This window comes from Alternaria triticimaculans (genome assembly GCF_023758025.1).
Source record: "Alternaria triticimaculans strain BMP 0046 chromosome Unknown scaffold_18, whole genome shotgun sequence".
Classification (NCBI taxonomy): Eukaryota; Fungi; Ascomycota; class Dothideomycetes; order Pleosporales; family Pleosporaceae; genus Alternaria; species Alternaria triticimaculans.
Genome location: NW_026055975.1, coordinates 437359 through 460767, shown reverse-complemented (window position 1 = coordinate 460767; position 23409 = coordinate 437359). Strand labels below are relative to the sequence as shown.

At 54.0% G+C, this 23409-nt stretch overlaps 5 protein-coding genes across 5 annotated transcripts; 3 read left to right on the top strand and 2 right to left on the bottom strand.

Annotated features, from left to right (window-relative positions):
• Nucleotides 1–3927: 3927 nt before the first annotated feature.
• J4E78_009109 (uncharacterized protein) lies at nucleotides 3928–5602 on the top strand (the record flags this gene model as incomplete). The annotated part of the gene is made up of 2 exons (XM_049369703.1): nucleotides 3928–5292; nucleotides 5348–5602. The coding sequence occupies 2 exons, from the start codon at nucleotides 3928–3930 to the stop codon at nucleotides 5600–5602; spliced, it is 1620 nt and encodes a 539-aa protein (XP_049218664.1).
• A 204-nt stretch (nucleotides 5603–5806) lies between these two features.
• J4E78_009108 (uncharacterized protein) lies at nucleotides 5807–6847 on the bottom strand (the record flags this gene model as incomplete). The annotated part of the gene is made up of 1 exon (XM_049369702.1): nucleotides 5807–6847. The coding sequence occupies one exon, from the start codon at nucleotides 6845–6847 to the stop codon at nucleotides 5807–5809; it is 1041 nt and encodes a 346-aa protein (XP_049218663.1).
• Nucleotides 6848–13398: 6551 nt separating this feature from the next.
• J4E78_009107 (uncharacterized protein) lies at nucleotides 13399–14660 on the bottom strand (the record flags this gene model as incomplete). The annotated part of the gene is made up of 2 exons (XM_049369701.1): nucleotides 13399–13811; nucleotides 13862–14660. 2 exons carry the CDS (start codon nucleotides 14658–14660, stop codon nucleotides 13399–13401), a joined length of 1212 nt encoding a protein of 403 aa, XP_049218662.1.
• Nucleotides 14661–16386: 1726 nt separating this feature from the next.
• On the top strand, nucleotides 16387–18088 carry J4E78_009106 (uncharacterized protein; the record flags this gene model as incomplete). Its single annotated transcript, XM_049369700.1, has 3 exons — nucleotides 16387–16954; nucleotides 17009–17469; nucleotides 17525–18088. 3 exons carry the CDS (start codon nucleotides 16387–16389, stop codon nucleotides 18086–18088), a joined length of 1593 nt encoding a protein of 530 aa, XP_049218661.1.
• Nucleotides 18089–20071: 1983 nt separating this feature from the next.
• On the top strand, nucleotides 20072–23221 carry J4E78_009105 (uncharacterized protein; the record flags this gene model as incomplete). The annotated part of the gene is made up of 3 exons (XM_049369699.1): nucleotides 20072–20252; nucleotides 20337–22376; nucleotides 22428–23221. The coding sequence occupies 3 exons, from the start codon at nucleotides 20072–20074 to the stop codon at nucleotides 23219–23221; spliced, it is 3015 nt and encodes a 1004-aa protein (XP_049218660.1).
• Between the last annotated feature and the right edge of the window lie 188 nt (nucleotides 23222–23409).

Genomic DNA, 23409 nt, shown 5'->3' with positions numbered 1-23409 from the left:
GCGCGATGCGACCACCTCCTCAGCCTCGTCGGAGGCCACACGCAGAGCCTCGAACGTCTCCCAAGCATCCACACCGGCGTCGCCTGCCCCTCCATCAGACCCCGCCGAACCGCCGTCTACACCACCAGAACAAGCTGAAGAGCCTCAACCAGAGCCCAGTTCGTCACCCGAGAGCCAGCGCGCGCAGCACCAAAAGAAGAATCGCCGGAGTTCGGGCATACCGCCGATGAACTTCAACAACCCCGACGATGTTTACTCCTCAAGCCCGCTCAGCGGAGACAATGCTTCGCCTGTTGGAAACGATGACGGGAGCAGCGACTCTGAGGATATGGATATCGAAGATGCCACAGAAAGTCTAGGAGCTTCACCCGATGTTGAGGACTCATCGCAGAGCAGCGCTCGACTGGATGCTGCGCTGCGCGAGGCTGCAAACTTGGCAGGCACTCAGAAGCTGGATTTCGACGACGATGACGGAGATATGAGCATGGAGATCGCCCAAGACGAAGTTACCGCATCTTTCAAGCCCTGGGCAAAGAAGAGCTTCGTTGCACAATATGACAAGGAGAATGCAAGCCCGCTTTTCTCCCCAGCACGCACCGTAGCCGGCGAGGACGACGACATGAGTATGGACATCACGCGCGCAGTAGGCCGCATCGTACCCCCACCACCACAACAAAAGCAGCCGGAGCAGCAGCAACAACGCTCAGACGCAGCGAGCTCGGACGTCGACGACGATGACATGACCATGGACCTCACTATGCCACTTGGAAGCATACAGGCGATGGCCGCATCTTACAAACCAGCAAACAGGAGGAAGAGTCTTAAGAGGAGGGTCTCATTGCTCGATGAAAACCAAGGCAGCCCTGCAAAGCGCACTGCAAGCCGGCGTACCAGTTTGCGACAGCGTCGACAATCCGAAGAGCACGGCGAAGAAGACGCGACCATGGACCTCACAATGGCAATTGGAGCGATTAAGAAAGCGCCACAGCCGGAGCCAGCTAGACGTGCTAGTGTTGGAAGCGTCGTTGATGACGCGACGATGGACTTCACACTGGCTGTGGGCAGCATTAAGAATGGCAAGCAACAAGCACAGGAAGATCAGGAGGATGAGGTCGAAGATGAAGATCTTTCCATGGAGTTCACAAAGATCGTTGGACCTGGTATTAAGCGTGCCGGCAGCTCAACAACGACACCACAAACACCCGTAGACGACACTCCTGCTTCAGCAACCAAAACACCGACACCACGGAAATCTCCGAAGAAGTCGCCTGGACGAAGAAGGAGCTCCATTCTGAGGGCCGAGGCCGAATCAGCGCCTCAGGTCCTGCAAGACATCACTCCCAGTACGACAGGAGATGTGGCCTATCCCACCCTTGACCCTGGTACACCAGAGATCGTCAGGCAGAAGGATATTGAGGAGGTCGAGCCTTCGCCGTTTGTGCGCCGGACTCCGCTGAGTGCAACCAAAGAGAAGGAAGCTGTTGCGACTCCTTCAAACCCTACGCCGCAGAGGACACCCATGATGATTCCTGAGGACCCAATTGCAGCTACAATACTTGACCGACGTCGTTCGTCCTTGTCTGCAGTGCAATTCAGTCCTCTGAATGCACCACGTCAGGAGCCTACTCTCAAGAGCACGGCACTTCTGAGCAATAGCATCAAGCTGTTATCTACCCCGCGAAAACAGACATTAATGTCCCCAGTGAAGAAAGGGATGACGCCGAAGAAGTCACAGACTCCTCAAAAGCAGCCAACGCCGAAGCAGCCGACACCGACACCCAAGAAGGGGAACCTCAGGCAAAGCATGAGCCCAATGAAGCGCGTCGCTTTTGGTGAAGAGCCAGAGGAGGAGAACAACGACGAGGGTGGTGTGGCAGAAGATATGTCGGATGTTGAGCGGATCTCGTTACAAGACTTCCTCGACATGACCAAGATTCGCTTCATGGATCTTAGTACGACCAAGCGACGCCATACTGCTGCTCCTTCCGCTTTCCACGATGTGGAAGTAGAGGAAAAGGAGGAATCCCTAGATCGCTACGTTGTGGCTGGAGCGTGCACCTTGCCTGAGTACGAGCTGTACCAGCATGCATGCCACGAGATGAAGAAGTATATCTCAGACGGTCGCCATTTTGTCCGTACTATGGAGGCCAACGTACTAGAAGAGAACCCACTGCTCTTTAGCGAGTACCTCACTGCACCCCCGGACCAGCGCGCTGTCATGGACAACCAGTTCAAGAACCTCAAGACCAACGCGCGCCTCGAGGCTCGTGGAGAGTGGTATACATGGCGAAGCACGCTGCTGCACGATCTCAAAGCTGGTCTCCTCCACACCATGGACGGTTTCAACCACGACGAATCCACACTCATCAAACAGGAGCGCCTTCTTGACGAAACGTTGCCTCCTCTGGTCGAGAAGAAGGATCGTCTGTCCACTGAGTGTAAGCAGCTACAGCAGCGCCACGATGAACTCAACAGCTGTGACCGGGAAGAGCTTGAGCAGACGAGAGAGAAGCTTACTGCTACTGATGCCGAGTTGGAAGAGAAGAAGCTGCTTCTTGCCCAGCTGCAACAAGAGCTTGCCGACAAGGAAACAAGCATCGAGGCAGCTAAGGACCGCAAAGTCGAATGCATCCAAGAGATCAAAGCAGCGGAACGTGTACGAGAAGAGTGCCGCGGCTGGTCTACAAGCGAGGTCAGCAGTCTGAGAGGTATGTAATGCTCATTCTTTGCACAACAACCCCACTAACAGCACACTAGCCAAACTCACTGCCCTTGAACAAGCCCACGGATGGAGCATAACGTCCGCTTCCTCGAACAGCATCACCATGACACACATGAATGACCTCGAACTTTACTTCGTACCTTCTGCCTTCGCCACCGGCTCCAACACACCCAACGGATCCATCTCGCTTGCCTACATCGGTGATTCAGCAACACCACATCCTCGTGCGTTGACAACAAGCAAGCGCTTCTTCCTCCAGCTCATCCGCGCACATCTTCATGGTATCCCGCAGGCGCAGACCCGAATTTCCTCGCTTCTTTCCCTTGTCAAGAATGGATGGGCCACCGCTGTTGCAGTCGCAGAGGGTGTTCGCTGGCTTGAGCATAGCTACATCACCGAAGAGTTCATCCTCTCGGACGAGCGCATGGCAATCTCCGCGAACATGCTGTTGCCAACCCTTCAAACAAAGGTCAAGGCTACATTCGAAGTCGGCGTTAGTCTAGGCAAGGAGGGCATCGAGACCAACGTCAATATGAGAGCGGAGGTTGTCTACGGTGAGAAATACGGCGAGGACAAGATGGGCGCTTTCTTGCGCGACTTCTGCGGTAACGAGATCAAGGAAGAAAGGGAAATGTCTGTCTGGGCAGACGGTATGATAGATCTTGCTGCAAGGTTGAAAAAGACCGGAAGGAAGGGCGAGAGGAAGTAGACGTGAAGCGTGCCTTGTATGGTTGGCATTATGATGTTACGACTTAGCTTTATGGGTTACGACGGCGTTGATAGTAGACAGCTTGGGCGTCAACTGGGAAATGCATTCTTCTATACTCTTGAATCATGGCTTCTTGGACATGATGTTGTTTAGATGTCGCGACTTCCACCATGCCACATCCGCTCTAGTCACGTCATCCGGAGAAACTCATGATCGACGTCATACGGAACATCTCCAGAGTTGAGCCTAGCCCATTTTCTCAACAAAGGCTCGGCGCAAATTACACCGAATGTCGCGACTCATGGACGACTGTTGTTGACGTTCATCTCATGCTATCCTAGTTTTAGCCGTCCCCGCAATCCGGGCGCCGGGGATGAGTTGCTGTAATTTGCGGAGAAGGGGCTAATATGGCATTAGGCTGGTATCTCCAATTCTATATATGTACATGCAACCGCACTTCTATAATCATGAGTTTCGTTAGTAGACATTGGTTGCGATGTTACTGTCCGTCGCTTCTGTTATCCTCGCCTTCGTGGCGAGCGGTACCGTTTCTGCATCACCAGCCCAGCATCCCCATCAAAATGCATCTAACCCCATCGTCCATCTCGACTATGGTACCTTCCGCGGCGCATCATCCTCCCAATACAACCTCACATACTACCGCAAAATCCCCTTCGCAGCATCAACAGCAGGCGAAAACCGATTCCGCGCACCCCAACCACCGCTCCACATCACCAATGGCACATACGACACCGACCAAGCCTTCGACATGTGCCCCCAGCGCACCGTAAACGGTTCAGAAGACTGCCTCTACCTCGGCCTCTACTCGCGCCCCTGGACAAAAAAGCAAGACCTGCGACCCGTCCTCCTAACCTTCTACGGCGGCGGCTTCATCCGCGGCAGCGCGAGCTTCAGCATCCCGCCTTCAGGCTACCCCGTGCTAAACGTCTCCAGCAGCAACGACTACATAGTCGTATACTCTAACTACCGCACCAACGTCTTCGGCTTCCTGCCCGGATCCAAAATAGCAGAACATCCAGACGTCGATCTCAACCCCGGGTTACTGGATCAACAGGCTGCGTTGAAATGGATACAAAAGTACATCCACCATTTCGGCGGCGACAAACGCAACGTCACGATCTGGGGACAGTCGGCGGGCGGCGGCAGTGTAGTTGCGCAAACGATTGCGACGGGGAATCGAGGAAAAGGACTTTTTACAAAAGCGTTGGCGAGTAGTCCGTTTTGGCCTAAGACGTACCGTTACGATAGCGCGTGGGCGGAGGATCTGTATAGTCAGACGCTGAGCGATGTTGGCTGTGCAGGTGTGGAAGATGAGATTAGGTGTTTGAAAGAGGTGGATGTGCAGAGATTGAGGGATAGTGCGTTGAGGTTGAGTACGAGTCAGCAGTATACTACTGCTTCTTTTACGTACGGGCCGGTGATCGATGATGGGTTTCTGGCGGAGGAGTTGAGTAGTGTGGTGGAGGAGGGGAGGCTTAACGCGGAGATGGTGCTGACGAGTTATAATTTGCATGAGGGGGAGAACTTTATTCCGCCTGGGTTTGCGAATGCCAAGACAGGGAGTGATGGGCTCAACGCATCGGAGGCATCTTTTGATGCGTGGTTGAGGGGTTTTCTGCCGGACTTCACGGAGGGGGATCGAGAGGAGGTGAAGAGGTTGTATCCGGCGGTGGGGACAGCGGAGGAGATTAGTTGGAACTCGACCTACATCCGCGCTGGGTTGTTGTACCGCGATCTCGTTCTGGCGTGTCCATCGTATTGGCTCTCGAAGAAGGCGGAGAACGGGTGGTTGATTGAGTACACCATATCGCCTGCTAAGCATGCTAGTGATGTGCAATATGTAAGTCCAAGTGTACTTTCTCTTTCATATTGATGCAGGATACTGACTTCATTAGTGGAACACGATCGGTTCAATACAGCAAACAGATGCTCTGACTTACCAAGGATACGCTGGCGCTATGGCATCATTCATCCAGACTGGCGATCCGAATGCGCACAAGGTGACGAATTCGAGCATACCAGGCGTGCCGGATGTGGAAGAGGGAAAGCAATTTCTGGTTACTGCGAGTGGGCTACGACAAGGTGGCATCGCCCTGCTAGAGGAGAGGTGTAAGTACTGGGCTGGTGTATCTCAGAGGGTTCCCGTATGAGCAACATCATGTAGAAGTAGTGGTGTGGTATACGTCAGGCGTACACAAAAAGTCAAATTTCAAACTATCATACAGCCCCCAGAAGGTCCTCCATCCTCACCACAGCGACACCGCTCCCCCTCCCCAGCCCACGTATCCGCCCGGCATACCTATACCGTCTCCCTCGCCTTCGGTTTGACCTTTGAAGGTCCCCACGGACTAGGGCTAGTCATCATGTACGATGAACTTGTTCCTGTGGAACACGCCCATCATCATCGCGCGGTTCGCCTCTCCAGTCGCCCCAAAGGCGAAGAATTCGTGACAGTATGGCAGCTTCCAGAAATTGCCCATTGGCATCTCTACACCCTGGAGCCCATGCGGGAACTCCTTCAGGTGTTGCTCCCGCTCCACAATGAAGATGTATTCGTCGACGTCGTGGTCGAAGACAATGTGGATGTCTTGATCGAACTTGAAGAGGTTTTCAAGCACGATGAGCATGAGCTCGGCGGGCAGGTCGGTCATCAATCGCGAGGCGATGTTCGAATTTGCGGGCCAGTCGGGGATGTCGTGGTATCCGATCTGGCCAAGATCGTACCATGGGGCGAAGATCTTGTTCTCCTGTCCGGGCCGCATGGTGAATTGGGTTTTGCCACGGAAATCCATCCCGGTGACAGGGAAGTCCTGGTCGAAATTGTCTTGTACTTTGAAGACATATTCATCAATCTTGTCCTGTCTTTCATGGTATCGGTAGCCCCACCATATGCAGTAAAAAATGTCCCTCTCCATGAAAACGACCGTCTCAGATCGCAGCATTATTGTCGCCAGATCCTGGGCGGCGGTGAGTCGGACTCCTCCACTCGACCACTCGGAGTGTAGTCGAGTACCTCTGGTGAGGATTTCGCGGAGGAAGCGGGGAGCTGCGAAGGCCTTGTAGACGATTCCTCGGAGGTCTCTCCACTCCTCGACCTCCTGTCTCCCTGACGAGGTATGTGCCCAGAAGACGAAATGGGCTTCGGTCAAGGTCGCGGGGTCGTATACCCTGGGGGCGGGAACGTCGTAGTATGGATCCTCATACATCTCCTTGATGTACGCTTTAGCCATGCGGACGACCGCGTCCCTGCTATCAAACTCGTCCCAGTTTTCGCTCTTCAGCATCTTGATGATGAACTCTCCATACTGCGAAGCGAAGTGATCGCGCTCGCGCTCTGACGGGAACCAGTACTCGCGGCTTGCCCAGGGCGGAAGGAGAGAGGGTGCTTGTGACATTGTGTATGACTTGCGACTTGCTGATAGACGCTGTGTGTGTGTGGTATGAAATGATGAGAAGATGTGGTGGCAGGTCTGTATAGTCTGAATTTTTGGGGAGCGCGGGGATGTGAGTGTGCGGTCAAAGCTATCGTTGGGGAAAGTCGAGAAATTGCATACAAACAAAGGTCTTGTGCGCGCTGGGACCACCACGTCATACATGTCCTCGGGCAGCAACAACACAACGACAGGACTAGGAGAGCTTGCCGCATACATAGCAGCCGAGGTATATGTCCAGTGTCTTCTAAAGCTCTCCAAGCACCTGCGATGCGTACTGTGACTGTCGGCTCTTGGTGCGAAGACACATGTCAGCTCCTCAGCTCCTGAGTCTCACAGGATTGAGCCTCTTGTACATGCATGAAATGCCTGAGACTGCTGTATGCTCTGACGCAAGACTGCCAATATCCCATCGTAGGATCTAAGCTGTACCAGAACATCGAGAAGTGGCCCGCTCTACGGTGCCAACGGGTTGGCCTCAGGTGCTTGGAGAATCGTCTAGACTTTGGCCAAATACTGAGTCGGCAGTGTACCGCGCCTTGCACACCTGCGCCGCCACGCTGCCAAAAAGAGAAATTTGCAATACGCCCGGCGATCGTAAAGGTCGGTCGCTGGTATCGAACTCTTGAGCCTAAAAAAACTGCAAAAAAATGGTTTCTACTCTTTGCTTTGAGCGTGTCATCCTTAGTGCAGGGGCCATGCTAAGCTTCTCTGTATCGTTACAAAATGCCAGATGCCCGAAGGCGAAGTAACTGGAAAATAGTAGACTTATATATCCAGGGCACTGTTGTGGTGAAGGGCTTGGTGGGCTGGAGGTCGAAATCCCATGTGTGCGGACCGTGCGTGGCAATTTCCTTACGAGCAACATCATGGTGACCAGAGGATGCGATTCAGAAAATATGCTGAGTCCCTGTGGTGGTTTGTCGTGCCGCTGCTGCTGATAGAATTCCACGAGGATGGAGGAAGAGAGATGGGATGAAGTTCGAGATGGCGCGCGAATCATGTCGGAAGCCATGCCTCAACGGGGAAGGGCGAAGTTTACGTCAGTGCATTTTCGACGTCGTTGCATGCCTCAGAGATGGCATGTCCATCATTATCGCATCAAAATCCATCTGTCTGTGGCTTGAGAACTCTCGTCGCGGTGTTGCAGCTTGCGTCAAAGATGCATATGCGCCTCCTGAAGGCCTTCAAGGCCCCCACGCCTTACGGCGAACCGGAGACTGCACGCAAGCAGTTCTTTCGCCCATAGCAGCAGCAGCAGCAGCAGCAGCATGCAAGCGAGCGAAGTGCCCACGTTCGGCCGCTGATAATTATAGATGCATCAAGCGTATGCTCATAGTACGGCCTTCTCGGGGGTGAGCAAGGGCGACTCTGCGCCCTCCTCGCTCGTTCGCCGCCGTCTTGCTCATCGCGCTCCCACGAGACACGCGTTGGCCCTCTGCTATGCATGCAGCCAGTGTGTTCTGCTGTCTTGCAGTGCTCGCTCATTCGCATCGATTTTCGCGGCGCCGCTAAACGACAGCTTCGTGGCTTCCCTCATCGCCGCCGCAACTTCTCCCCCACCAACGACATCCACACCACCGCTTTCACGGCAACAGCAGCATCGTCTACAAGCAGTCGGCACTCTGCTGATACGTCTTCGCGAGACCGTCGACCTGATACTCGAAGCGTCAATTTCCCGCCCCTCCTTAGGCCGCCGCAGCTTCGTTCGGATGCCCGCCGCAGACACAGGACTCTACATTCTCCGCGCCAACGCTACGACGATCATACAAGGCAGAGGAGGCCTGGAAAAGGCGACCTGGACATTGAGGAGACTGCCCAGTCCATTTGCAGCTCCACCAGGACGTCGCGACATCGATGGCGGCGGCGGACAGAGCTCCGAAGGCATCTCCGCAGTCATGACACGACCAGCGACACCACCAGAGCGATCAAGGTCAAGAGAGCTGGTTTCCGGCGACTGCCCATGATGGCAGCTTCCCTTTACTTGCGACCAGAGTGCTCTCGTGAGTCTGACATACAGCTGCCCGTCTTCGCCTCTACCCCCTCCTCTCGACCACGGCGAGCAAGCCAGCATACACACCCCGCCTATCGATCGCGCAACCAGCTTTCGACTGGGCCTTCATCCCATCGACAGCAGGTGATGACAGTGATAGCGTCATTGATGCGTGGTCGCATTGCAACGCCTCGAGCGAAGAGTGCCCCCGCGGCGGACTACCGATGACACGGCGAGGAGCTCGCTTTCGATGTACACCCGTCAGTTGGGATCACGGTCGACCTTTACCACGATACGGTAGTACGGCGGGCAGGCTCAGCGCTGGTTGTCTCTTACTTGCGACTTCAGCGCGACTTCAGCGCGACTCCTGTACCGCCTCTTCGGCAGGCCTGCCGCATGCGTCGCGACAACTCCCACCACATGCAAAGACGGCATCCACTACTACCACAAGGAGACCGGGATACACCTGAAGCTCGCAGTACCATAGTGGGAAGCTGGCGGCACGACCTACGATCTGCGCTCGCTGTCAAGACTGCGTGGATCGAGCATCGACACCCACCCAATACGACAGGTCCCCTTGTTCCACTTGGTACCGCAACGGAGGTCGAATGCTGTGATCGACGGCCAAAAGCGCGTGCGAACGGCACTGCCGCGAATAACGACAAACAAGATACCTCCGGACGGCCACGGTAGACCCAGAGTTTTGATGTTGATGAACCAAGGTCAGAGTAGGAGGCTAGCAGCAAGAACATCAGAAGAATGCCTTCAACCCCGGGCATTGCAAGAACAAGCATCCACCTGCTTGACTGCTCAGGCTAGCAACAACGTCTGGCGTTGTGTCGGGCTTCTGGTCGATCTGATCGGACCGGCCATGTACAACAGCAGCATGGCACGTCCGCCAAGGTTGCAAACTTCTCTCAGCGCTGGTATCAAGGAATGTCTGATCGCCCCGTCTACTTATCAGCTGAGAGGATTGTTCGCATTCTTGGTCTCGATGATAGGTCTTTTAGCGTTCGGACGATGACAGTTGGTATCTGGATCTCGTCGTCGACGAGATGGCCAATAAAGCATGTGTGCCTGTCCGGTCATAAAGGTCCACAGGCATGCATGACAACGGTCTTCCCACTCTCAAGCGCCAGCGGGGGTACTTGCGAGGTCTAGTGCGTCCATGCAAGGAGATGGTTTCAAGACATACAGGAGTTGACAATCTTCGTCATGGATGATAGATGATTGTGAAGTAATGTCCTTTCATTTGTCGCCAGAGATACCATGTCGAGCAAGAGATGGATGAAGACGGGTCTTTAACGTCAACGGGACGTTGGGGTCGACAGCGAAATGTTCCAGGACAGGCCGACCGACAGCGGCCTTCATTCTCAAGCCCAGTATGGAATTGCGCCAAGTTCTGCTGTAACGCATCTGCGGAGGTTTGAGCAAACATCATCGACAAACTTCAACGAAGTCTCCATCGTGTTGCCTTTCTTCGAGGCCGGTTGTGTCGAGTCCACTCAGATTTGCCCAACCTTGTACGCCTGGGTGATGTTCATAGGCAGGCAGCGCGACGCTGCCCAAGCTCGAAGTGGAGATGGGTCGCCGCGGGCTGAGGGTATCTTGTACTCGGAATCATTCGGTCCGTCGCCAGTCATGCTTAGCATCCGCCGTCGCCGTCGCCGTCGCTTGTGTATTCCGTCCAGGTCAGAGCAGATAGATGCCCGGTATCCTCGGGAGCTTGGCTTGGCCGTCTACCCTCGTCCCAGTCGTTCATGGGCGATGTCCTCGAGACCATCTCCGCGCTCTGTATTCCTCAACCGATTTATGTCTCAATGTTAAGACTCAACATTGTGGTCGTTGTAGCCATGTCGCTTCGTCAGAGCCGATCGGTCGAGGGTCTGTCGTGTAGTCTGGCTCCCTTCGATGAGCTGCGAAGGCGAAAGTCCATTGCATTGCAAGGTCTTTGATGATTCATTGTTCAAGGCGCTGCTTCGTTGTCCGTGCAGACATGCTGGTGGGGCGCTACTGGCGACTCGGGCTTCGGGTGTTTCTTGCTCGGAGAGGCGCTGCGATATGAGGAGAAGGACAATCGTCTGAGTCTTTAAGCACTGCCGCAGAAGCAGAGAAGATGGTTCCCGAGCTTGCTGTTCCTGCATCGCTTGATGCCCGCTCGTTGCTCTCAGGATGTTTCCAGGCGCAGCCCCCGAGAGGAGGTAAAGGCGGCCGCCTCATACCCACACGTTCCTCTCTGCGAATTGCCTGAAGGTCTCCGTTAAGCCACTTCATTGCGTTAACCTGTCGTCGCCGCCGGTATAGACAGTTGTCGGGCGCTGCGGGGATGCCTTCGGGGATGCGATAAAGTCGTCGAGCAGACACCTCCGCTTCGATGGCAAGGTCTCAGGGGGTCATGCGGCTCGCGAGGATGGAGGCCATGTTGCGCAAAGGCTGCTCGATGGTGTTGCTGTCTAGGCGCACCCGTCGTGCGATGGTACTGCTGTCGCAAGAGGTCCGCTGTTAAGGGAGCGCTTCCAGAGGCCTGGTCAGTCTCGAAGTCAGCGAGAACAAGGCTGTTGAGACCTGCTCCAGCATCACAAGAGCTTATCTGCGGTGGTCAGTAGCTCTGCCGTTGTCGGTTTGGTGGTGCTGGTTGCGGTGATCGTGGTGGTCTGGAGATGGTGTTGAGGCCGCGGAGGAGACCAAAGCCAGCGCCAGGTTCAACACCATGGTCACAGAGGCGGCAAAGGACAAGAACATGATCTCGAAGTACCTCGCATTGTGAAAGCCTTATCCCTCAATAGGAGCTCCGCAGCAGCGCCGCAGTGATTCTTCATCGACATTGAGGAGTTGCAGCTTGCGGTCTGTTGTTGGTCGAGGCAAAGGGTTGTTGTGGTCTGCGAGGATCATCATGAGATCTCAGGATCGCTCCACAACAAGCATTGAGGCACTGCAAGCTTGCTGCAATGTTGCACGACCCTTTGGAAGCTCATGATTCCAGGTGGCCAACCCCTAAGTGCTGCCAATGGACATCAGACATTGCATTAAGCCTTTGCAAGGAGTCTCAGCATCAGTCGAGTCCATCTCAGATGCGGTATTAGACTCAGAGAGCTGAAGGCCTCCTATTCCATGGGATCTGAAGTGCTCATGAGCTCTTGGATGCTCGTCGAGACATGGGAGCAGAAAGGGCATGCTGTCAAGGGAGACATACGCCTACTGACACGCCCCATTGCCGTTCCCGTTGCCAGGGCCGCAGGCCAAACAAACTGGACCCTGTGTGCATACAATCCCCGCAACGCTGCCGCCTCGTCGTCGTCATCGCCGCACGACTCTCTCGCTAAGATCCCACAAAGTCTCACCAACTTCTACACCAGATATACCCAAACTCAGGTCCTATCAAGATATAAAGGCCTCGAATGTACTATATTCCATCATCCCACCTCCGCGGTGAAGACGCGTAGCGTAATGGAAAAGGCACCTCACCTCTTTCCGTGGTTCACACCCAGGTTCGATCCTGACCGCCACCCATCAGGCGGTATATAAATATGGTGGGCTAAGGTACGTCCTGTTTTTCCTATCACTAACACAGAGGTTCGGCAACAAAGAGGTTCGGCTTCGGCTAAGAGGTGAAATAAACATGTAGGATCCATGCAGGCAGCTTCACAGTTAGCTCTCTGCATGGATCCGAAGTTTTTGTTTTTTGCTTTTCCTTTTTGCTCTGCTATGTACATAACTTCCTGCTCCTGTCTTCTTTTTGCCTCTATCTCTCTTTTTGCCGCTAAGCGAGCACACGCTGTTCTGCTACGCAAGAGTGCTCGCGATTCTTTTAGGTGAAGATGCTGTATGCTTACAACGTACGGATTACGTTTGTATTAGCATAGGTAAGAAGTCTAGAGAGCAACAAGTCGCCAGAGTGTTATCACAGCCTTGAGCGAACATGTTTTTGCGATCACTGCACCCGCGCTTTCGGCATGACCAAGCAGCTTTAGCGGCCTTGTCTAGCACGACGAAGACAGAGCGAGCATCTGCCTTAGACTTTGTGCGACGCAGCATGCTCTTGTGCTCGCGAGTAACTCCTCTTTATGGTTCTGGAGCACGAGACACGCAGTAGATCGCAGCACAACACTTAAAAGCGCGCGTTGGAACGAGTAAGTCAAGCTACTAGCAGAGCAATGCAACGCCTATTAAGCCGCATTTGGATGGCGAGGTTTGGTTTAGTCTCACGAATTCCTACTCCCGCGGACTCCAAGAAGCAATGCGAAGAAGACTTATGCTATTTCGCTGATGGGAGCCATCAGCGTAGGCAACAAGCCCATCCTCTCCTTTGAGCTACGACTAGTTTGTCAGGAATACAGCTTCTGAATCAACTCGGATTGAGACGTGCGTCTTAGTTCTGCTTCCTTTCCCGATGCACGTCAAAGATGCGTCTAAACAAACTTCTTATGGATCGAAGTCACACGGTGCGAAAGATTCACCACAGTCAACACATTAAATCTTAGCAGGACCTGCATCCAACAGGATGGGTATCTTGGTTTCACAGCTACATATGTTTCCACCCGGTCTCAATAATGACTTGCATCTCGTTGACAAGGCAAAAGCCGCCGGGCTCCGACTTCTTTGTTTCCGCAGTCCACTTTCCCAACTTCATACGTACGACCTGCTCCTTGAACAGACTGGTTGTAGTCCACCTCAATATGCGACTCCGCCACAAAGATCGGAAGATCTGAAATGGAGACAGTATGACCTCCGGCGAGTGTACGTCATCATGCGAGGTACCATTGTAGCCGACTCTGACATTGGGGTTGAGGAACACACCCTTGCTCGCGGAGAGAGGGTTATCGGCGTGTATCAGGCAGCATTCAGACGCTTCGACATGTGATGTTGCGAGGGAGTCAGGTATGCCGCGGAAGCGCAAGGGTGGGCTGGCGAGGAAGGGCTCGATGGGCATAGCAACTGCGCATTTATTAGTAAGTTCTAAGGAGGTAAGACAATGGCTGACTTACCAATTCCGTTCCAGCATGAAGCAACAGGTACTGGCAAGAGCTTCTCAGCTGCATGCCTCGAGCCGTATGATCTGAAGTAGGGCCAGGTTTGCATCAACGCTTCATGGCCGCTCGAGTCGCGGAGCGCAAACGTATCGTAGAACTGCGGTGGCTTCTTGAAGTCGATGGAACAGGCTGCCGCGTACTGTCCGCCATTGGTGTCCAGCAATCGCAGTACGTCTTCCGGGGTGAACACCACGTCGTTGAGGAACAGTATGGTGTCGAAATGCTCGCCCTCCGCAGCCAGGCGTTCCAAGGGCTCAAAGACATGATTCCGTATGGTCGCCAGAAAGGGCATGCGCCTCAAGTATGTCTCCCCGTCCGATGCCTTGATCCATCCGTGGTCCGTCGGCTGCTGCGCGATCTCGTCCGCGTGCGATCTGTCGGAAAGCTGTATCGACCTCTTCACCTGCAGGGGTTCCAGTGCAGCATCGAGTTCTTCCAGTACGCCCTTGGTATAGTCATAGCTGCCGCTCTCGTATATCGATACGAACACGTTCTCGACACCCAACTCTTGTACCAAAGCTACCAGCGCATTGTTCCAATGCTCCCGGAGCAGTCGCGCATCGTTCCAGTGCTGAGAGGCTATGTATACGCGCTTCGTATTTCGGGGTGGAGGCGGGCCGGTCGTCGCAGATGTCTGATATTTTGACAAGGAGAGGCAGTGCAGCGAGTCCCAGACAAGCAAGAAAAGGACCAGTATCCGGAATGCTGGATATAGCGGATGGCGGCGGAAGGAGTAGAATCTATGACAGCGCATTAGGAGACTAGGTTCTGGTGTAACTACAGTGCCATTGAGAAGGGAAGGTTATGGCGCTCGCGACGAAGCAACAAGGACAAAGTGTGTGGTGAAGGCGCGCGAGTGAAAGAATGGAGCAGGTGCAACATACCACGAAAGTCGTTCGCGCTTCCAATTGAAGCTCCTGACCTAGACGTTTGGGCGAAGCAAATGTCCGGGCCCTTGGTACAAACCTAGTGTCCTGCTAGGAACGGCACTTGGGTCGTATTGTAGTAAAGCCGAGATGGCCGTTTCATCGAGGGGGCACGATGGTGAACCGTGGATTTCACTCGGCACCTTTTTTTAGTCTAATCAATTTCCCTTCCGTTCCGTGGAACCCGTTTGGAAGTGATTGCGCGAGGGTGATGCGACGTATAAGTGCAGCTGGTGGGCCATCTTGTGGTAGTGTGATGGGTGACTTTTGGGTGACAGCGACGGCGTCAGGGGCCAGACGCGACGGACGCGTTTACGTCAATGTCCCCGCATCACGTGGTTGCCCCACCCAACTAGCTCTCGAGGCCAGACAGGACGACTTGGCCTTGGACCTTTCCTGACCTCGACAATGGATCTTTTCAAACCGACTACTTTCTTTTGCGACATCGACGCATGTATGCGTTTGCGATAAGACATCATAGTGCTCACTGCTTACGCCATCAACAAGAGATTTGGCTCAACGAATAGCAGAAGCTGCGAGCAGCCACATCTGATAATGCAGCCTTCCTTTGTCAGCAGCTCCAACCCTGCTTTTTCGCACATACAGTATCGACTTACAAATTCCGGAGAGTTTGTGGTTTCGGACGAATGTTATCGAACGTGTTCACTGGAGGACTATCGATACCCTATGTACTGACAATCTGGTAAGCCTGCTATCAGTAATCTCATCATGTTCGAGTACGCATCGCTTTCTCATGGCTACATTGATAGGATGACTCCGACCGGAGGCTTTGAGGCTGATCGGTAATTACTTCTTTCGGGTGTTACATGCTTACCTCGCTTCCTATCCCGCCAATCTGGTGTCTCGAGCATTCGCATCTCCGACCTCTCCGCACATTCGTCCGTCCAAGCGACAACATCATATGTACACACTCTACACATGCCGCAGGTATTGGTCAATGAATCATCAGATCTGACGTCCGATCACGTTTTATGTCCGCTGACTCCGCTAACACCAGAGGCTTTTCGTTGAACTAACGTCAGAGAAGTGTCCGACGAGTTGCAGCGCTGGAAATCTCTAGATCGGCCTAGTACTCACTGTAGCCTGCAATGGCGCATCGGTACGTGGTCGAGAGTGAGACTCATCCTCGTAGATTGTTGCCGTTTTAGGAGCTATCGGGGACAAATGCGAAGAGCACGCTATCGCCAGAGCTCAACTCGCTGACACAACGTCCATATCGTGTCGTTTATTTTTCGCGCCAAGAGCTGTATCTTCACGTTGCGCGAGAGTCTGACAAACCCAGATGCTGGGCGTGTAAGACGTGGAGTTAAGATAGCAGCCACGATGGAGGATATAAGCCTGTAACACAGACTCTCAGTGTTGTGCAACATCACCACGTTTCAATACTTATCTTACAAGCCCGCCTTCCTTGGAAACCTTCCTATCTTCCTCACATCTGGCAGTCCAGGGCCGCTACTGCTACCTCTACTTACCTCTTCGTTCTGTCTAGCATCTCCTCCCAATCGCCAACAACCTTACGATAACATCGCCAAAATGTCATACCTTTTCAAGCACTCCTTCATCGGAACCTTAGCCCATTACATCAAGCATCGAAAATTTGACTATGCGCGTACAAAAGCAAAGCCAATATCTACATCGTCGTCGACTGACGATCTTCCTTTCCCAAAGGAAGCCGTCCCTGGAGCTGGAGATGCTGTTGGCACGGAGCTTAAGCAGCACCAGACCACCCTCGTCGACTGGGATGGACCAAGCGACCCAAGTAACCCTCAGAACTGGCCCCAGTCCCACAAGATACTTGTGACTGTGCTACTATGTGTCTACACCTTTGCCGTGTACGTCGGCTCTTCGATATACACGTCTTCACAACAAGCGGTCATGGACAAGTTCGACGTCAGTCACGTCGCGGCCTCGCTTGGCATTGCGCTCTACGTTCTGGGCTATGGTATCGGATGTCTGCTCTTCTCGCCGCTATCTGAAGTACCGGCCATCGGCAGGAACCCTCCGTATGCTGTGTCCGGCTTCTTCTTCATCATCTTGTGCATACCGACTGCGCTGGTGGACAACTTCGCTGGTCTGATGGTACTGCGCTTTCTCTTGGGATGTAAGTGAAGTTCTTTGGATCACTTGTACGACACATACTGACTCCGACGCGCAGTCATGGCCTCACCCTGTCTCGCCACGGCTGGCGCATCGCTCGGTGACATCTGGACGATGGCTGAATTCCCATTTGCGGTTGCGCTCTGGGCGGCGGTCGCGACACTCGGCCCCGCACTTGGACCTACCCTATCTTCATATGCCGTCAAGGACTTGGGATGGCGCTTCTCAAGCTGGGAGCTTCTCATCATCGCAGGTCCAGTATACCTCGCCATATTGTTGGTCCTGCCGGAGAGCTCCGGGCCTACGATCCTGTACTACAAAGCGAAGCGCATGCGAGAGGATACGGGAAACCAGGAGCTGATGTCGGCGTCCGAGCGAAAGCAGAAGAACATGAAGGTTAGCAGCTTGCTCTTCGACGCACTGGTCAAGCCTTGGGAGATCAATGCCCTCGACCCCGCCATCTTGTTCACGACGGTGTACATGGGCTTGTGCTATGGCATCTACTACTCATTCTTCGAGGTAAGCACTCACCTTGCTCAAGCCACAAAGACGCTCACTGACGCATCCATCATAGTCCCTACCTCTCGTATATCCTGTATACTACGGCTTCAACGCCGAGTCGACGGGCCTCGTCTTCCTCTGTATCCTCCCAGCCTGCCTTGGCGCCTTCGCCGCACACGTGCTGTACCTCAAGTACCGCGTCTTCCCCCGCCTCATGAACGGGACCTTTGGCGAGCTCGAAAACCATCTATGGCCCGGTATGGTGGCTAGTCCCGTCATCGCCGTAGGGCTGTTCATGTTTGCATGGGCATCAAGACCCTCAGTCCACTGGATGGTGCCTACCATTGGTCTCAGTCTTACTTGTTTTGGGATCTACTTCATCGCGCAAAGCGTTCTGCTGTACATCCCCAACATCTATCCGACATACGCAGCCAGCATCTTTAGTGCCAATAGTCTTAGCAGAAGCGCGTTTGCGTTTGCGGCGATCCTGTTCGCCAGACCCATGTTCCAGGGTATTGGGATCGATGGTGGCGTGAGTTTGCTGGCGGGATGCATGGTGTTGTGTTCGTTTGGCATCTTTGCACTGTACAGATACGGCAAGACATTGCGAGAGCGGAGTCGCTTTGCTGTCGCTTGATGAGGGTGAGGTAATGAATGGAGGCTTGTTAGCTGCGTTACGTCAACGCCGACTGGAAATGAGACGAGATGGACAGGCGTACTTTGGAAGGACATTAGAGAAAATTTACGACTTTTATAGTCCATGCTTAGACTGAATAGATAGACACGAATTCTGTACAACTTCACTCACCACTGTCGTTCTCCTAGGCGATGTGAGGTCTGCTTAAGCTTGCAAAGAAGAGTGCCGCGCGGTCGTATTGGATGGGGATCGGCGAACGCAAGCCCATGATTTGCACTGGGCTGGGGCACCCACCCGCCGTGGGTCTGCACATCACCTCGCACCGACTGCGCAACCCGTTCACGTTGCAGACCCCGCACCACTGCGCATATATCCTCTTCTTCTGGCTTTCGCATTCTGACTTGTAGTGTATTCTAGCGAGTTCTCAAACAAAGGCTCCAGCAATGTAGTTGCGCGCCCTTCCCAACTCCTTCGCCCAGCAATCTGCGGCAGGCGCGCGCTCCGAGGTTACATTCCAAAATCCTGCGACATGCTCACGATGACGGGACATCGGCACTGCAGATGACTCAGAAGCACGAGAAGCTATCCTTACGGCCGATGCTGCGATGCAGCTTTCAATAGCTCCCGCCGTGGTCAAACCATTGGTCCCGCGTCAGCACGTTTGCTAGCCCTTGGGCGTGTCATTTTCGCGATGCCAATGGGTAGCCACTGTCGCGAACCTCCCGCAGGAAAACTTAGTCTCAGGCTAGACCCACACACCTCTCCACCAAGAATACTGCGCCGTAAATCTTGGCTGACTGATCCGTCAGAAGAACGGTCAGGCGGATGATATGTATACGAAGGGCGCAGCCAGATGAACAAGGCGTAGGTGCTCGAGCAGACCATGTCTTTGTATTCATCGCTACTGTCACACAAGCCAAGACGGCTGAAGATAGACACCCTTATTTGAAGGATGCGGTTCTGACAGGGCTGAAAGGGTCTGTCTCGAAGAGGAATGGTTAACGCTCGGTGCCCCTGACTTAAGCATCGCTTGAGCCGTAGCCGACGCCATCCCAACACCAACTCACCAATTTGTTCGGACCGGTACCCCCATTGGGATGAAACCACTGCGACCATGCAGCCATGAGAAGATTCCTGCAGGCAGCCACCGAGAGACCCGGTGTTTACACTGTCCACGGGTACCGACTGCAGATTCAGGAGGTCGCTTTGGCACCAGGATCTTCTTCTTCCAACTCACCCGGGATTGCCAAACCAGCGCAAGACGCAATACCAACCCGAGCAGAGGTTGTTGGCTTTATTTGTCTGTCCATACTATAGGCATGCAACAACGACGCCACCGGGAAGCTGGACCGAATGCCGTCCTGAGCCGTTCCATTATGCATCAGCAACTCTCCTTCCTTTTGCTGACGGTCGAAGGAGCACTCTCGACGGTTTAACCGAGATTGATGCTATCGATACTTAGACACGGCCCATTCACCGGTCTTGAAGCTAGGGTGAGGCATCACATGGAAGCGTTTCCAAAAGCCATGTTGATGGTTAGCGCTCGCCTAGACGCAGGTACTGCTGGACGCCCGACGACACTTCAGACCCGAAGCAGTTAGGATCCAGGCACCTCTACCAATGGCATGGAACTACGGAAGCCATCGTTCTGTTCCTGCAGGCACACGATGTCTGCCGTCTGAATCTGCACGATGGCCTCATGCCACCAAACGGCGCAGTCAGCGTCCGACCCTTCTCGCTCATGCAGGTTCAGCCCTGTGGGCCAAGACTAGATATAGTGCAATCTCCCATGTCTTCTTTTCTCATCGTCAGTCGCACTGCTTTCCAGTTCGTCGTCAAGTCACTCTTTCGAGTCTACATCCTAATTGCAGCATTTTTGCTTGCGTCCTTTCGTTGAGCCCGCTCATCACGATCTTTACTGGCCCCCGGCCGTCCTATCATTCAAAATCGCATATCGTTGTTTGTATCGTTAATACCATAATCATGTCTCCATCAACCTTCACTCGCGCTGCTTTTGCAGCTGGACTCCTTGTCTCTGGCGCCGCTGCGACTTACAATGCTGCCGCTAAGACGAACATTGCTATGTACTGGGGTCAAGGATCCAACCAGATCCCACTGATTGATGTCTGCACTGACCCAAATGTTGACATTGTCAACATCGGCTGTAAGTTACTCTATCTTTCATCTATCGACTAGGAAGCAATACTAACGGTTCTGGAACAAAAAGTCATCATCAAGTTCCCTACAGTGGTCGGCGCATACCCCGGAAGTAACCATGCCAACGCGTGTGGTGATGCTGTATATTACGATCCAGTCCTGAAAGAAAACAGCACTCTGTTCAGTTCCTGCCCTGGCATAGAGGAAGGCATCAATGCTTGCCACAGGAGGGGCAAGAAGGTTATGCTCTCCCTCGGAGGTGGCTGGCCTACGGACTACTACCTCAAGGACAAAGACGTCGCAGAATGGACTGCTGAGTTCCTGCTCGGCGCCTACGGAAAAGTCACCCCTGAGTGGAAAGCTGCCGATATGCCGCGTCCGTTCGGTAACGCGTTCGTAGACGGCTTCGACTTCGATCTCGAAGCGCAATTCTACAACATGCCCGGAGGTGATGAGAAGTTCATCTATGCCAACTACGAACACTTCGGCAACTACGTCAAGACGCATTCGAACATGCTTCTCTCTGCTGCTCCCCAGTGTGTCGTCCCTGATGCTAGGATCTCCCCTATCATGAAGAAGTTGTCATTCGACATGATCTTCACCCAATTCTACAACACCTGGGAATGCTCTGCTGCCAAGGAGGTTGATGACAAGAAGAAGAAGCAGCCCAGCACTTTCACCTTCCAGAAGTGGATCGACGAGATCAAGGCCTCAGCGAACCCCAACGCCAAGTTCTACATTGGATTGCCTGCCGGTCCTGACGGCGTCGAGAACCACAAGGACCACTACCTCGAGCCCCTTGACGCAGACTTCTTGCTTCGATTCTACAAGAACGACCCCAGCTTTGGTGGTGTTATGCTCTGGGAGGCGACTGTGTCTGTCAGGAACCCCACATATGGCCAGTCGTACGGTACTTGGATGAAGAAGTCTCTTGAAGGTACCTTCATGAAGGATTTCCACCCCGTCGTGTCTTCCAGCACTCTGTCTTCGTTGACCGCTACCCCGACTTCGACTAAGCTTTCATCCTCCAGCACCCTTGTCTCGTCTACGATAGCCTCGTCTTCTACTCCCATCTCCAGCAGCGCTATGACTTCCAGCACTCCTGTCTCCAGCAGCATGGTCTCCTCCAGCACTCCTACTCCCAGTAGCATGATCACCAGCAGCAGTGCTTCATCTTCGTCTGCCTACGTCACCTTGAGCTCGGCTTCCAGCAGCAGCTCCGTCCACGTTTCTTCCAGCTCATCCGTCGCGGAATCGTCTTCTGTCACCCCCAGCTCTTCTTCCGTCCAGGAGAGCAGCTCAGTCTACAGCGAGATGCCCACTGCCAGTGAGAGCGCTAGCTCCGTTGCTACTGTCAGCAGCACCATGATTGAGCCCTCGTCTATCGCTACCATCTCTGCATCTGCCTCCAGCAGCGAGTCGGTCTACGTTCCTCTCCCAACTGAGACTATCACTGCCAGTTCCGTCGAGTCTGTCAGCAGCACCATGGTCGAGTCGTCTTCCGTCCCTGAGATCACGGCTACTGTCAGCGCCAGCTCGGTATACGAGACCTCCAGCACCATCGAATCTGCCAGCAGCAGCATGATTGAGTCGTCTTCCGTCCCTGAGATCACCGCCACTGTCAGCGCCAGCTCGGTATACGAGACTTCCAGCACCATCGAGACCGTCTCCAGCACCCTCATTGAGCCGTCATCTGTCGCCACGATCTCTGCTTCCGAGACCGCCAGCAGCTCCGTCTACGTTCCTTCCCCGAGCGAGACCTCTGCTTCCAGCGAAGTGTCCTCGTCGGCCTCAAGCTCCAGTGACATGTACCCGACTAGCGCCGTCTCTGCTTCCACCCCCGAGGCTGCGTCTTCTACCCCATACTCGCCTCCCATGGAGTACAGCATGTCATTCTCTGCCGTTTACCCATCCGGAGTCCACTCGTCTGTTGTCTACTCATCTGGTGTATACTCCACCGCATCGCCAATGTACCCCACCGACACTGTCTCTGCTACATACCCTGCTGAGAGCTCCAAGGGCTCTGTTGCATCCAGCACTGGCCACGTGAGCATCCCATCCGTAACGGAGAAGCCTGAGTACCCCGAGTCTTCCAAGGTTCCCGCCGGCTCCACCACCTCAGTCGTCACAAGTAAGTTTGCAACAAACCCGATAGCACACAGATATCACTGACATTTCCTAGCTACCTACGTCGATGTCTGCCCTACTGGCTTGACCACCGTCACCACCACCTACGTTGCGACCGTCTGCACCAAGTGCGCAAAGCCTACCGGCTCGACCGACGTACCCGAGGGTTGGACTACCAGCGTCTACACTGCCAGTACTGTCACCGTTACCATCACCAAGCCCATCGCTACCGCCACCCACGTGCCCGCATACCCATCCTCTGCTCCTTCCGTCGCATACCCTGCAGACTACCCGGCCAAGCCAGTGTCCTCAGGCAAGCCTGCATACCCTGCCGTCCCTGAGGCGTCTATGCCCGCATACCCTGTTGCGCCTGAGGCTTCCAAGGCTGCTGAGTACCCCGCTGTTCCTGCAGCATCGATGCCCGCCTACCCTGTCGCTCCTGAGGCTTCCAAGGCTGCTGAGTACCCATCCGTCCCTGAAGCTTCCAAGGGCGCTGAGTACCCATCTATGCCCGAGGCCTCCAAGGCCGCAGAATACCCTGCCATGCCCGAGTACCCCAAGAAGCCAGTCGAGCAGGAGGCCACTAGCACCATGTACATGACCCTTACCAAGGTCGCAATGTCCACCTACACTCCCGCTCCTTACCCAACTGCTGGAAGTGCTCCTTACGTTCCCGCCGGCCCTGCCATGAACGGTACCAGCATGTACGCGCCTATGCCAACTGGTACTGGCAAGCCTACCATGCCTTCCCAGTACATGCCGCCTGCGGAGTTCGAGGGCGCTGCTAGCCGTGTTGGGGCTGGGTTCATGATGCTCGTTGGTGTTGTTGGTGCCGTTCTACTTTTCTAGGCTGGATGATTGGAGAGTGTTGTTTAGTAGTTGGATGTTTACGTTTCTCATGTCACTTCGTACGTTTTTTTAGATACCACTAGGTGTAGTTGTATGCCATGCGAGTACGCGCGATTATTCTTCCTGTTCATACTTCGTCAATATCAATTATGTCCGCCAAACTTCACACGATGCAAGCCTGAAGATGC